The sequence below is a fragment of the Jaculus jaculus genome, chromosome 4 (genome assembly GCF_020740685.1).
Source record: "Jaculus jaculus isolate mJacJac1 chromosome 4, mJacJac1.mat.Y.cur, whole genome shotgun sequence".
NCBI lineage: Eukaryota > Metazoa > Chordata > Mammalia > Rodentia > Dipodidae > Jaculus > Jaculus jaculus.
This window is the reverse complement of record NC_059105.1, coordinates 57,003,826-57,019,656: the sequence shown is the minus strand read 5'-3', so window position 1 is coordinate 57,019,656 and position 15,831 is coordinate 57,003,826. Positions and strand designations below refer to the sequence as shown.

The 15,831-nt window shown below is 35.1% G+C and overlaps 1 protein-coding gene across 1 annotated transcript in view; it reads left to right on the top strand.

Moving 5' to 3' along the window:
- Positions 1–13,043, top strand: part of Ppp1r1c (protein phosphatase 1 regulatory inhibitor subunit 1C) — a 114,752-nt gene extending 101,709 nt beyond the window's left edge. Inside the window, exon 5 of the mRNA XM_004660282.2 lies at positions 12,814–13,043. Coding sequence (XP_004660339.1) covers positions 12,814–12,902 — 89 coding nt within the window. The 3' untranslated portion in view covers positions 12,903–13,043. The remainder of the gene's footprint in view (positions 1–12,813) is intronic.
- Positions 13,044–15,831: the final 2,788 nt, after the last annotated feature.

The following is a 15,831-nucleotide window of genomic DNA, read 5'->3' as shown; positions in this document are numbered from 1 at the left end:
CTTATCCATGAGGATTTTGTCACATGATAAGGAGAGAAGCAGTGGGAGGGATGAGAATCTGTGGGACAGCAGAGCAAAGAAGAAAGTAGCTCAGTGAGCCCCATGGTGGTATAATGAATTGCTACTATTGAGAGGGATGGCCAGAAAGCAGACCGGCCTGGGGACAGCTGTGAACCTGACAGGAGAACAGGGCCAGCTAAACAGCTGCTGGACATGGAATGTGACCTGTGTGTCCTCAGGTCAATGAAAGGATGAAATGAAGAACAATCCAGTCCTTCAAAACTTTCCTGGGGGATCAGCAAGCTGAGGAGGGAGTAAGTCAGCAACTGAGCTCAGATCTCCATAGAGAGGAAAACAGCCTCAGGATACAGAAAAGAGCTGAACAGATAGCGATACTAAGGTATAAGAATTCACACTTTGCAGTTAGAGAGTCTTAAGTAATGGAAGGTGAGATGACCAGAAAGCTTAAATCCATTTATATCGCTTCCATGCCAAAGATATGTACACAATCCGATTACCTGTGTCTGATGATCAGGAAAACAGTACATACCAGGGAAAGTACCATTTCTTGTTTAAAGCTTTAAGCTTAATTGCAATAACTAAAATTAGAAATATATTTATTAACATTGGCCAACTAAGACAATATGAATGAGATGATCAAGCTAACTCCGTATTAAAACATACTTCCCTTTCCTGTGTATCGAAGATAATTAATTGAACAATACTAAACCAACTGGGAAGATTTTTCATCTGAAAAGAACATCCATGGTTTGAAAACTAACCATGCTTAAAATGGAATGAGTTTTAATGAAAGTAAAGTAAACCTGGTCATTTGAACACTTACAGCACATCAATCATGTATGACCTTCAGATACTGACCTAGGCTCTACTGATCAGTCAGTGAGTGAAAGAAAGCCTTGGTTCTGATTTTTTAATACTAACATTTGTGGGGTTGGAGGTATGTTTAACAAGATTACATAAACAAGTAAATATAATACCCAGGGATAGAAATTAAGGGAAAGAAGTAGAAAATATTTCAGATAGGATGGGTGAGTAGGCCACTCTGAGCTGAGATTTTGTCTGAATGAGAGGAATAAACACACCATTTGGTCCCTTAGAGGAAGGGAAATCCAAAGGAGGGCACACAGGGAAACATGGACGTGAAGGGGAGAAGGCATGTGGGTGAAAAGGACAAGTGGTGATGCAAGTAAGATGAGGGTTAGAAGGAAGTAAGGTCAGGAGACACAGCCTAGTCATGGAGAATCTTAAAGTGTATGATGAGGAGTTTGGCCCTTTTTCTCAGAATAATGAGAAATCCATCAAGAGTTCCTAAGAGGGTGATTTTTTTTTCAGGAACTTTGTTAATTCTTATAATTTCTTAATTTCAATTTTTAATTCTTTTTGAATATTTTATTTAGGATACTTTTTAAATATACATTTTTTAATTTATTGAAGAGAGAGGGAGAGAGAGAGATTAGGTAAACCGGGGCTCTAGCTGCTGTGAATGAACCCCAGATGCATGTGTCCCTTTGTGCATCTGGATTATGTGGGTCCTGGCAAATCAAATATAGGTTCTGTGGCTTTGTCCTTAACCACTAGGCAATCTCTCCATCCTGATTATTTTTATGTATTTATCTTCATGCACAAAGAAAGGGAGAGAAAAAAAGAATGTACATGTCAGTGTTGCATGCCACTGCAAATGATCTCCAGATGCATGTGCCACTTTGTGTGTCTGGATTTAAAAGGGCACTAGGAACTCAAACTCAGGTTGGCAGGCTTTACAAGCAAGTATGTTTAATAACTGAGCCATCTCCCAACTCAACTTATTAACTTTTAATATTTTAACATAACATGCTCTGGTTAACATGCATAGACAGAGTGCCACTGTTGTTGCACAGGTGTGTATATCTTGTCTGGCTGGTTGATCTTGTTGCTTGCAGGATACTCTGCTTGTTCATGCTGTTGGTGACAATTATACCCGGACAGCGCACAAAGCATTTCCTACCACTATGAGCATTAGCCATCAGGAAGCTGACTTCCCACTCAGTTCCTGCATGATCGATCCTTTTCCTATGCTTGTAGCCTGCAGTGTCCTGAAGAAACTCTTGGTTGCTTCCATGTTTGGGCTATTTTGCTTGCTTGTTTGTGAGCATACTTTTGTTTAAAAATCATTTCCACAAATACCATGGAGAGGTATCTGCATAACATGGTAAGAGTATGGTTACGTTTTGAAAAAAAATTTGCCAAGCTGTCTTTCAAGTGTAATTGCACCCATTTTTCCTTCCTTCCAGCAATGAAAGACAGTTCTTGTTGTTCCATGTCCTCAGAAGCATTTAGTATCTGCACTGTTGTACATTTTAGCCATTCTTTTAGGTATATAGTAACATCTTGTTTTAATTTGAAATTTTATAATGCCATATATTGTTGTAATTACCTTCTTGGTGCTGGAATGACACAGTCAACTAAATGCAGCTGATGGGAGAAAAGGTTTTATCTTGGCTTATAGTCTCAAGGGGATGGTTCATGAATCATTTCTTCCATAGCAGATGCAGGAATGAGCTGAGCTTGGGCAACAGGCATCTGGCAATAACATTACAAAGTCCATTCCTAACATACACTTCCACCAATAATAATTTGGAGGTAATAAGGCTTACCTCCAAAATTGACATCATCTGGGGACCAACATTTCAAAATACATGAGTTTATTGGGAACATATGATTCAAACCATCACAAATATGTTTTGATATGCTTACCTATTATCTATATATTTTCTTTGATGATATTCCTATTCAAGTATTTTCTCCATTATTAATTTTGCTTTTCTATTATTTATTGTTGAAATCTTGGTATATTTTGTATAGTAGTCTTTTATCAGATGTGTCTGTGCCATTTACTTCTCACAGTTTAGACATTGTCTTCTCACTCTGATTAAATATTTATTGATTTATTGTTTTATTTATTTATTTACTTATTGGGGAGAGAGAGAGAATGGTTGTGTGCAAGGGACTCCTGCCAATTCAAACAAACTCTAGACACGTATACCTCTTTGTGAATCTTGTTTTATGTGGGTATTGGTGAATCAAACCTGGATCAATGGGCTTTGCAAAAAAGCACCTTTAACTGCTGAGCCATCTGGCCAGCCTTGTCTTCTTGTTGCTAACATTGTCTCTTCCACAGCAGAAATTGTCTAATTTTAATAAAAACCAGCCTTCCAGTGTTTGTTTAGTCTGAGAGATCATGTTTCTGGTATTGTAGCTAAAGTCATCACCAGACTCAAGATTATCTAATTTTCCCTATTTTTTTTCTAGAGCTTTTTAACTTTAAACTTTATATTTAATTATGTGATTCTATTTTGTCTATGGATATTCAGTTGTTCTAGACCATGTGTTGGGAAAACTAGCCTTGCTCCATTTTATTCATTTCTTCTTTGTCAAAGATTATTTGACGAAATAAATATGGTGAAATTTTTTTCCATTCTTCTATTTGACTATTCCTTTATCAATACTACACTGTTTTGGTTACTGTAGATTTATAGTTAGCCCTAATGTCAAAAGGGAGTGATACCCCCTGTAGTGGTTTGAAGGTAAACGTATGTATCCCATAGCCTCAGGGATTTTTGATTAAGGTTAAGCTTTCTACTTTAGTCTCCCAGCAGCCAACCATAGAAGGCATAACAGGGGTGGGAGGGAAAGGGGAGTAGGAGAATCTTAAAATATAGCTCTACTAGGTGGATACAGATCCAGTTTGAGCTCTGGAACTTCCCCTTGATTGTGCATGCTGGAACCCTTTCATCCCACAAGCTGCCTCTGTTCTTGTGTTTGTTCTAGCAACAAAAAAAATAACTGAAACAAAAAATTGGTACCAGAGTAGTAGGGTCATTACTTCTATAAAACTGACCACATGGGTTTCAGTCTTTTGGAACTAATTTGGGGAAGGAAAGTGGAAGAATTTGGGATTTTTGGATGAAGAAACATTGAAGTGTTGTAAACTGAGCTTTTGGGGACTATTCCTGTGACAGTTTGAAAATTCTAAATGAGAGAGACTTGTTAACTATGAAGGCTTGGCTAATGAACTTACCAAAGGGAAAGAGAGAACTTTGTTGGAGCTGGGATACTGGCAGAAAATTTTGGTGTTTTTTACGAAATGGGCCCTGATCAAAGTAAAGCAGGGTTGAATTCCCTCTATGGAGACCCAGTAAGGTCAGTGTATGAAGATGAACCAGTTCTGGCTGCAGCCAAGATACGACAATGGAAAACAGGGTTGAAATTCCTGTATGGAGGACAGGTATGGTCATTGTATAGAGCTATGAAGGTGAACCATGGTTTGCAGTGTAAACCCACAGATGATTTGGATATACCAAGACTGCCAAATGGCTGCAAGGTAGAGCTGCTGGCTTGGGACAGAATTTTTCCTAGGCTTCTCAGCCTAGATAGTGGGGTGGAGGGGGGTGGAATTGGAATCTGCCCATTTAGAATTGGAGACTTTTGTCACTGGTTATGGATGTTGGACTTGAACTGCAAATGGTTGGTATTTGTCTACTGGTTATTGATTTTACATTGGCACTCTCTTCTTGTTATGCCTTTTGGCAATGAAAATATTTACTCTGTGCCATTATATGTTAGAAGTATGTAACATGTTTTGATTTTATAGGAACTATAATAAAGAAACAGTCTTAAATATCTGATGAGCCTTGGGAAATTTTAACATTGTGAAATTTGGTAAAGACTATGGGGATATTTGAAGTTGATCGGAGTGAAGTTTATATTGCAAGATTATTATGAGTCTATGGGTGCCAGAGCAGAATGTGATGGTTTGAATATACGTCCTTCATAGCTTTAGGGATTTTTAGATTAAAGTAAAGCTTCCTACTTAAATCTCCAGCAGCTTCTGTTGGAAGTCCTGGGGGTGAATCTTGTAGGCAAGCCCTACCACATACATAGAGAGCTAATGTGAGCTCTGCCTGCTTATGTTTGTTAGTGGTGGTTATTCTCCTTCCTTTGTGGATACATCTATAGATATAGCCCGCTTCTTCTGCCATGATTGACCTTACCCTGGGTCCTTTAAGTCTGAAATAAGCCCATTCCTCCCATAAGCTGCTTCTGGTCAGGTGTTTCTCACAGTAATGAAAAATAACTACAACACCCCATACCCAGAGGTCTTTCCAAATTGCCTCTTTAGCAAATTATTGGCTAAAACAGCAACTCCATTTGACATACTCTCAAATTTCTCTACTTACTGGGTCTTAGTAAGTTAAATCTGGGACACTCACACTTGATACAAAGTTCACCAAGACCAATTTATAACACTAAAATAAAAAAATATTAATTCAAAATAAGAAATGTTAATATGGAAGGAAGACAGTTTTAGCCTTGTAACTGCCTTTTCTTCCTTGGAGCAAGCAAAGAACTTTCCTATTAAAGCATTGCCCATCACAACCTGGTGTGAGTGTATGCTCCAATGGTGTGACCAGATCACCCTGCTCTGCTGCAAAAGGAAAGTCCTCTGCCTAGAGAACAGAGCCATCTATAACACTGGATATCTTTTCTGGACACACTTACTTCTGTGTCTCTAAATGCATCTCTCCTTTTGCTATTTTATTTATAGTGCTTTCAAGGCTAACCACTGTCTTTAGCTGATCAATGCATTTTTTAAGTGTTAGGCTTGTTATTGAGTTCAGTCAATTGAGGTAAAGTCTTGAAGGACGTGGAGACATTTCATCTCTTCCTAAAGTAAAATTGTCTCACACTGTATAGTTCCATTATGTGGAGGTTTAAAATTTTACTCCACTTTTAAACTTATAGAGAATGGATTAACTTCAGAAGATAAGGGTGATATTTGGAGGGCACTTGGCTATAAAGGGCAAAGAAGGCACTTAGATTTTTATCTTAGGATAAGCACCAGATTGAAAGTCTAAGCTTATATTACATATTCCTGTTAAATATGGCATGTATTATATCTATGTGTTAGTTATTTTTCTCCTATGTCAAAAGCAACTTAAGGAAAGCAGAGTTTATTTTGGCTCATAGTTTGAGGGTACAACCCACCATGGGAGAGAGGAATGGTGGCAGAAGAATGAGGTGCCTTGTCCATTATATCTGTAGTCAGGAGGAAGACAGACATGAATGCTGGTGCTTCACTAGCTTTCTTCTTTTTAATTCAGTAGAGCCCTCAACCCATGAAGTGGAACCTTTCATATTTAGGCTGGTTCTTCCTAGCTCACTTAAATCTCTCTGAAATTCATTCACAGACACACCTGCAGGTTAGTCTCCTATGTGATTTTCAAACATGACAATTCAATAAGATTAAATATAAACATATACACAAACATATATGTAATAAATATTCATATGTCATATAAATATCCACCTTAGACTTCCTGATAAGGTTGTGAGCTCTTGATATTTTGCTAAGTGTTGCCAAATTATCTCCAGAAATACTAATTGAATTCATACTTCTAACATTACATGGTATCACATTGTCTCCTACCTTCTAAGTATATATAGCTAAACCCTTCATCTTGGCATTATTTTTGGGTGATAGCATTGGTACAATATGCAATAGTTATATATAAATGTATAGATGTAATTGTACCTATTAGTACATATTAATATGTTGTCCCTATATATGTATCATGATTAGAGAAAGAAGATCAATACACATGTATTCTATAGAGAACTGTGCCCTTTGGTAATGGGAACTGAAGGAAAATGGTCATACATTACTTTGTAGTTCATGGTGTTGAGTGGTCACTGTATTAGAGAAGAAATTAACTGTGCCAGCTACATAAAATTTATTTAAAATAAAACAGAGGAATAGAGCTGGAGAAATGACTTAACAGTTAAGGCACTTGCCTGTAAAGCAAAAGGACTATAGTTTGATGCCCCAGGACCCACAAAAGCAAGATGTACAAGGTGGCACATGCATGCAGCATTTGTTTGCAGCAGCTGGAGGCCCTGGAGTACCTTTTCTCTCTCACTCACTCTCCTTCTATCTATCTCTCTAAAATAAATAAATAAATAAATAAATAAATAAATAAATAAATAAATGAATGAATAAATAAATAAATAAATAAATATTTTTAAAAATAGAGAGTCTAGGACATGATATAATTTTTGCATTGAGATGAAATCAATATCACTTGATCTCTGTGACCTTAACTATATTTATATATAGTTGTTTATTATAAATGAGTTATAAGAGTATTACAAAAAATGCTATATATGTATATGAAAACATTTTAAGAAATGAAAAACATTTTCCATCTAATAAATTAGTCTCTATTAAGTTGCATGACTGAGTGGCACATTAAAAATTCCTCAGACCACTGATAACATTCCTTAGTACACAACAGCCTTTCAGAAAACTAGAGCCTTTGCAATATATTTTTCTTTTTTTAATTAGTCAGTTTATTTATTTATTTATTTGAGAGAGAAAAATTAAGTGGTAAAACAAGAGAGAGAGAGAGAGTGAAGAAAATGGGCATGCCAGGGCTTCTAGCCATTGCTAACAAGCTCCAGATGCATGTACTACCTTGTGCATCTGGCTTCTGTGGATTCTGGGAAATCAAGCCAGGGTCCTTAGGCTTCACAGGCAAGTAACTTAACTCCTAAGCCATCTCTCCAGCCTCTGGAACATATTTTTCAAATAGTACTTTAATATCCAACAGACTTCCTGTTTTCCTCAATCTAGCCAGTATAATAGTTAAGAAATGGCTGTTCAAATTGCTATTCCAAAAATTATAACTCTTTTTTCCCTATCAGAATTCTCTTGATGTATTAATTGTTCTACTTGTTCATAGCACTTCTTCAAATTAATATCATTTATGTGCACACACTATTACCCATATCCCTATCTAATTTGTACTTTTATATTTCTCATGATCAACACATAAAGTGGCTTTATTATATGTTTATTTTGCTTAATAGTGTCTCCAAAGGCTAGATTGCTGTATTTTTCACATATATCCCAGAGTATAGTCCCAAATTTGAGTATAATAGATACAAAAGTGCCTCATTAAATAATTATTTGGAACTTGGTTCTATTATGAGAATGTTTATAAGCAAAGTTACATTTGACATCTTAATAACAAATTTCATGAAAAGCAAGAACAACAAAGTAGAAAGGATGTATTTAAATTTACTTAGTAATTACCTTTGATGATTAAAAAAAGGAAAAAAAGACATGATCTAGAGTAACTCTCTTTTCTTTCAGATTCTGACTTTAAAAATATTGCATGACAATAGAAGATTATAAGGAATTATCCAGGCAGAGACGCCCCTCAGTAGGAGTTAAGACCTAAGTTTGTGAACTGGCATAGTGATTCATCCCTGTTTTGACTTAAATAAGAACTTTCACCTAAGTCTGTAAGCCAAGGAGATTTGACTGATATTTATATTTATAGTTATTTGGAGATTAAAGACCTTTCTGAGATTCTGATGAAAACTATTGGCATTTGTCCTTACAAAAGCAGAAATACAACTAAAATTAACTTGAAAGAGGATCAGAATCTCTCCAATATCTAGCTACAGATTTCCCAGATGACTTCAGAATGATTCCTAAGGTCTAAATTTTATGTTGGAAAAAAAAAAAATCTCTTACTTTACTTTTTCTACTTTGTGTGTGTATGTAAATTGGTTTTAAAAATGTAGATTTGAGCTGAGCATGGTATCTGAAGCCTTTGGTTCTACTTCTTAGGAGGTGGAGGCAGAATAATTGTCATGAGTTCAAGGCCAGTCTGGGCTACATAGTGAATTTCTGGCCAGCTTGAGCCATAGAGTGAGACCCTGTCTTCCCACCCAAAAACAGATTTGGACTGTTATGTGATTTCAAGTTATAGCTCTTTGGGAGGTGGTTTAAAATCCTATTAGCAAAGCAAAATCTTCAGCAATACAAATTAAATATTTTTGTTGTAGCTTAATTTCATTTCAGGGACAGCAAAATCATTCCTCTATCTTCATCCTGGCTTAAAGATGGCAGCTTAACTTTAATGTGAAAGTGTAGCATTCATTCATACAGTGCTCACACACATTTCTTGCTGAGCAAACAGGATTAAGGAGTTGTATTTCCTACATTATTTATAAACTTCTTTTACCCCATTAATACCTGCTGCCATTGCCCTCATTTCTGTTCATAGGAGCGACACAGAGTAAATTTAATATGTCCCTAGTATTTTATGCACTCAGCCCATTTCTTTTGTCATCTCTTATGTATCATAAGCTTTTCAATTTTATCTGTAAACCCTATAGAAAAATAATTTCATATACTACTTTAACTCTTCATGACCTTCTTCAATGGTCCCCACAAAGCAGAGACCCCAAGCTGGGCTACATGCTATGAATAGGTCTGACTCCCACCCACCGGCAGCAAGTCACACTGTCAAACTTCTGACTCTGTCATTCAGACTTCCTCAATAAAGTGAAAATCTGTTTCTATAGGACCACGTAGAATCTGTGGCTGACTTAGATATAAACCAGGTTAGTGTTAAATTTGCAGATCCACCTGCCTCTGCCTCTGAGTGCTAGGATTTCAAGTATCAATCACCATACCTAGTTTCATACTTTACTTTTTAAAAACAAAATTCACAGTAGACCTCTGCTTCTTTAACTCCCAAACCCATTATTCTAGCTCTTGAAAGCATTTTAGAATACTAATTACCCATTGGTATTTTGTATCTACAAATATAAAAATTCTGCCATCTTGAACTATAAATAAATTGGTAAAAGTATTTATCTGTTATGTCTTAACTGCTAAGCCATCTCTCCAGCCCTCTTTTACTTGTTATGTTAAACAACCTAATAATAACCTACAACCTTCGAACCAACAATATTTACCTGTTATTTGGCAGTTATAAACTTCTATTGGTTGATATCTGATTTATGATTTCTCATTGACCATCTCATGTCTTCATCCACCTGTCCTACAAAATAGAGTGAACTTAAGGGCTCCGCTCTGTGTACTTTCTTTTCCTTCAACTCTTGTTTACTTCATTCCTTTACAAATGCATACAATGTAGCCTTGTACTATGCATGGCCGATTTTTCTTGGTGTTAATGTACTCCATTTTCTTTTCTGGGATTCCTTTCTTGTTCACAGCTATGGCTGAGTCTGTACTTGTCTCAAAACGCAAGTGCCAAGTCCAGGAGTAGCTGAACGGTTTCCTCATGTTCATTTGCATTCAGACAGAAGAATCTCTCAAAACAATTTACTTTCCTCCACCTTTGGGGTGAAATGAGTGTTTACAGAAAATTAAAACATATAATACATATGAAAGGGTTCCACCTTATGATGTAGACTTCAGAAGACAGGATATTTTAATCTCAACATCATTGAGTTTCCTACGAAATGAATATTGTGAATGGATAAAAAGAAAATATTGGTCCTAAGGAGATTTCCAAATACAAATTAATCAACTAACATTATCCAACTGAAAGAAGTTATTAGGGAAAACTGCTCTGAAATGAAGGTATTTCTGGTAAATGTTCCAGAGGATCTCTTTATGAAAACATTTCCAATTCTGCTCATAAAAACTTTTCCCTTGGAAATTTCTCATTTCATAATTGAGTAAAACTAAGAAAGTTACTTCTAAAATGCATGTCTTTCTCATATGACTTCGTCACCATTGTTTTTATAAAATCATGAAATATGGATGAGGATGAGCAGGCACACCTATCCTCAAGTGCGGGAAGTGGTTGGTTAGTGGTTAAATAAGTTGGACATTTTAATTATTATTATTTTTTTTTGTAATTTAGACAAATCCATGTTGACCTTAGGTCATGAAATTTCATTTAAAGATAAATTTTATTACCTTGTGTGTGAAAAGGACGAGCTCTGGAATCACGAGCTTTGGTGAACTAGACAAGGTACAATTAGCCTCAGTTCAGGAAACTGGATGATTAGCTCCATGTTTCAGAAGAAAGGCTAACACCGTCTGAAGCAGGCTGAATCTTGCTACTGTAACCCTATGCTACATCTCAGCAAATAGCTGGCTAGGCTGTGCCGGCATCCACAAAGGAAGAGATGACAGTCTGCTGGGGTACCCTGATATGGAACATTATGACTCATTCACTCACAACCAGTGTGTATTGAAGGACTATGTGTTGGAACTTCCCTTAGATCATATATATCTTAAGCAAATCACTTATGTTCTCTGAATCTAAACTTCCCTTGTAGGTGTGTATGTCATGGAGTTATGAAGTTTAGTGCAAAACTTCAGCAATGGGGCTGGGTAAAAACTTAATAAAGTTTTTTTTTAAACTATTTCTTTAGCATATCTGTCTTTTACATATAAATCATCATCATAACATGAAATAATTTTAATTTCCTAGTAGAAAAATTTTCTCTATAGTCTTGTATCAATAGGAATTGTGATATCATCTTGCAGATTAATACTGACCTTCAAGATAACACATCAAGTCCAAGTATGTCATTCTTTGCCACCTGTACCCTGAGGTTTTCTGATTAAAGAATATGCAGATTCATACATTACTTTGGTTTTAGTTTTATAGCAAAAAGGAACAGTATCTTTTTGTTTATCTTTTTTCATTTTTCTGTGTTAAGTGGAAAACAATCTCCTGCACTAATTTTCTAAAATATGAAATATGTATGAAAAGTTCTATACTAAATCTTACCATATGTGTAGAATATCAGCTAGTATGATTTCTTACCAGCATACATCAGAGGGATAAAAAAAAAAAAATCTTGTTAGTTAAGTGTGGATGTAATAGCAACCTTCTGATTTACATATCAACTGTGATTATTTTTTAAATATGAGGATAAATTATTGTACAATTGAAAGATATGCTAAACTGTTTCTTCATTAATTCAATAAATCATTTAGGCAACAAATATTAATGAGCACTTGTTGAGTAGTCACTATGCCTGAGACTCTAAAGTGAAAGTACATATTCCTGAACATCAATGAGTTTGCTTTAATGAGAAAGATTAGAACAGACATAATTCTAATAAGTAGCTGACATAACCAGACATGATTGAAGTGCAATGGGAGAATGTGGGAAGTAACTACCCAAGTATATGTGGGGAACTGCACTCATCCTCAGAAGAGGTAAGCAGATATCTGAATTGTGAGCAGAAGATGGCTGGCAATGAGAACAGAAGGGAAAATGCCTGAATGAAGGAGGCAGTGAAGGGGTGGGGAAGAGCAAGTTACCACTGCTAGAGCAGAATCACTGCCAGAGGTGAGAAGAAAAAGAGCTAATAAAGTATGATGTCCAAGAGGCAGAGAGAGCTAGGCAGCAGATACGCTGATACATACTTTAAAATCTGTAGGCCAGGTATTAAAGAATTTTTGAATAGAGGACTTCCATAATTCAGTGCATATGTTCTGAATTCAAAATAAGGTTAACAATGTTGTGATTGTTGTGTTGTTTACACTTTACAGAACTGGCACACACACACCCATTCTGTTCTTAGAAGTTTGAATGGTATTTTTCTTATAATTGTGTTCAGGGATGCCAAAAGCAATATTTAAGCTAAATGATATCAGGATTATAATAAAAGACTGTGAGCATAGCTTTGTTTGACAGGGTTTTAATAGGCTGTTGTGCAAGCCTTAATAAGGAAGATTTAATTATTAAAGATAGCCTATTGCAAATGGAAATTTGGCTGGGTGTGTTTTCATTGCTCAGTGAATTAAAAGGCTCATGTAGGATTGCAGTGTTGAGATTCTTGGAGAAAAACACATCCACTCCAGCGAAAACTTTTCAGTTCTTATTTTCATTTTCACTCTTTGAGCCAAAGAGTGAATCTGCCAGAGATAAATTTCATTTGAATTTTGCACAATTTTTATAATTTCAGGAGTTAAGCATCTGAAAGGCCAGAATGAATCAGCATTCCCCGAAGAAGAAGAAGGTGTAAATGAAACAGAAGAGCAGCTGGACCATTGATCACAGATCCCCAGCAAGAAGTCTTCTTGGGAATAACTGAACTGTTAACTTTTCTGATCTTCCTATTGAACTTCAAAGCTTGGCTTCCAGATGATTCCTCTATCTTGCACTCTATACCTGTAGCAGTAATGCTCCTGTTGAAAGCCCTCCATGACTGAACTGTAGAACTTCGTACAGATTGTTCCATAGCACTTGCAAGTACAGAATGAGCACTTGTTTTACAGTGATTTTCCTTAAACTATTTAGCAGTCTCAGACTTGTGACTTTAATACTGCCAGAGCTTAATCTCTTACCTACTGTTGTGGTTTGCATTCTAAAGTCAACTGTAAATAGTCTCAATTTAAGAGCAAAAAATGAATACTAAATGTACTTGGAATGAGTGTTGTTGGGGTCAACTTAAACGTGAATGTCTAATCAAACTTGTAAGTTAATATCTGCATTTATCATGTTTCTGTATAGAATACAGTTTACATCAAGAAAGGTAAAGAAATGTCAACTTTCTTGATTTAAAGGTCTATAGCATCAGTATTATTTTTTCTCCCTTCTGAGAGCACACTAATGATTACTAAAAAACCCATAAAATCTTCATTTCCTAAGATGTTAAATATTTATTTCTCAGTCTCTAATCTAGCTACTAAAAAGAAAAAAAAATAACTAAATTTGTAATAAAACATGGCAAATCTCTTTTGCTTTTTTTTGGTTATTACTTGAAATTTAAGTTATCAATTTTATATTGCTTTTGATTTTCAGCTGGCTGGTTTTAGCTTTGCTAGGAACTGAACATAAGCTGAGTTCATACTAAGAAAATGATCTGCCACTGGCCTACATGCCAAGTCCTATATTATTTTACTAAACCATCAGAATTTGATAAGTCTTCTATACCACAATATAAGAAATTTCAGTAATTTGTCCATATACTAACCCATTTATTCAACAACTGTTTTTTAAAATAAGTTTATCCCTAGAAAGATGCTCTGCTGAGAATCATCAAAATAAAGAATATTATTTCTCCTCTACACAATTGGCATCATATTAGATAAAGAAGTAGTTATGTATTTTTATTTTGGTTTTGACTATAATTTTACACTTTTAACCAAATTTAATTATTTATAACACTTGATTGCAAAATTTAGTGGGATACAGGAAGTTTCAATTCAGTTCCTACATTGATGACTTTATAATCCAGAGTATTACAAACTGTGAATAAAACAAAAAAAACTTGAAAATTGAAAAAAAAAACAGTATAAGGGAAATTAAGGGGAGAAAAATGAAATATGAAAGTCATGGTAAATCTTAATATCAAGAGTAAAAGTAGTGAAATTATTGTTCTTCACTTAGAAAGAATGAATTTATAGCACAGTAATTAATAGTTATGTGACACTATGAGGAATACATAGTAGAAATAATAGTTCCTTAGTAGTTTTCCCAAGAAAATAAGTGTGAAACTTAATGATAAATAATATCATAGGTATCATTCTCTCCTTTTATCTTTTCCTCCCTCAATCCCTGTCCCTTCTCTGACCCTGCCTAATCCAGTTTCTGTCAAAGTTTTTGGAGTTTATAAACCACTTGCCATGACTGTTTATTTTCTTAAGCTTCTCTCCACAGAAAATCTGATTAAGGTCGACATTTCTTGTAAGTGATTTTGAACTATTTATGTTTGAAAAACCTCTTCACCCCTTTCATGAATGTATTTAAGACCCCCTGTGGTATTAAAGAAAACATAAAATCACCCTTCCCTTTCTTTGAATGGATAATTTTATTATCTTTCACCCACAAGGATTTAGGCACTTGAAGAAACCAAAGCTTTTGCTGATTTTTAACATTTGTAGAATCAAACAACATAGATTCTAAATTGTTCTGTTCTGTTCTCTATTCTTAACATAAAAAAATCAAAATTTTCCTTGTGAAATATCGATTTCTTCTATTTCTTTACTTCAAAACATAAAGACATCACAGTCAAAAGCTTAAGTTTTCCTATAGGGAAATGTGTTAATTTTCACAGAAACTTGAAGGAAACCAATGGAGATAATGGACTTTCAATTTCTGTTGGACACAATTATATCATAAAATAAAAACCTTATTCGAGGATTCAATGTAGCTGCAGCTTGGTTGATAGGCAAGGAATTATTCTGACAAAAATATCTTCCAAATTTTACATTTAGCTTACTATATTCATAAGATAATATGATAGATGCCAGAAAGGCTTTGAGTCTTTCTGACTTGGATTAAAATTCAACTTCTGCTAGATTCTAGACTATTTATAAAATAAGTTTTTTTCATACAAAACCTACTATGTCATTGTGAAACTTGAATGAACAATGATTATAAAATACCTAGCTAAGCCTAATTGTATTTAATAATCAATATAATTATCACCTGAGTTAGAAGGGACTCAGAGAACAACTCTCTGAACCGCATCTCCACTTACTCTTGAGTATCTCTGCTCATACCCCAACCAACCAAAGAACTGCAATTATTCCTCTGTGCTCAACTTCCCCTTTCTGCAACTTTGCATCTTCCTATCTTATATCTCTGAAGACTTATTAACACCTTTCCTAGGTTTCAGCCATTCAGCTATGGAGAAGAGCACTAAGGTCATTTCCTCCATGGTTTCTTCCTCATCATCACTTTTGGACCCTTTATTGTTGATACTAATGGAGCGAAGGTTATATCAGTCAAATAAGTTATGGGTCATGTCTTTATTATTTATACATTAGAAATAGCCAAAAAATGTGTCAAGGTTGTCTAAAGCAAGGGACCTTACACAAAAGTTAAATTCTAGTGTAGTTGGTACTTAATTTAAAAAGTTAGCATTTCACTTTGAATTGCCAATGTTTGTGGAAATGAGATGATTTTAGGCTGGCCAAGATCAATTTTATTTTTTTTATTTTCAGAGTTATGCATTATACACATATGTATATATATT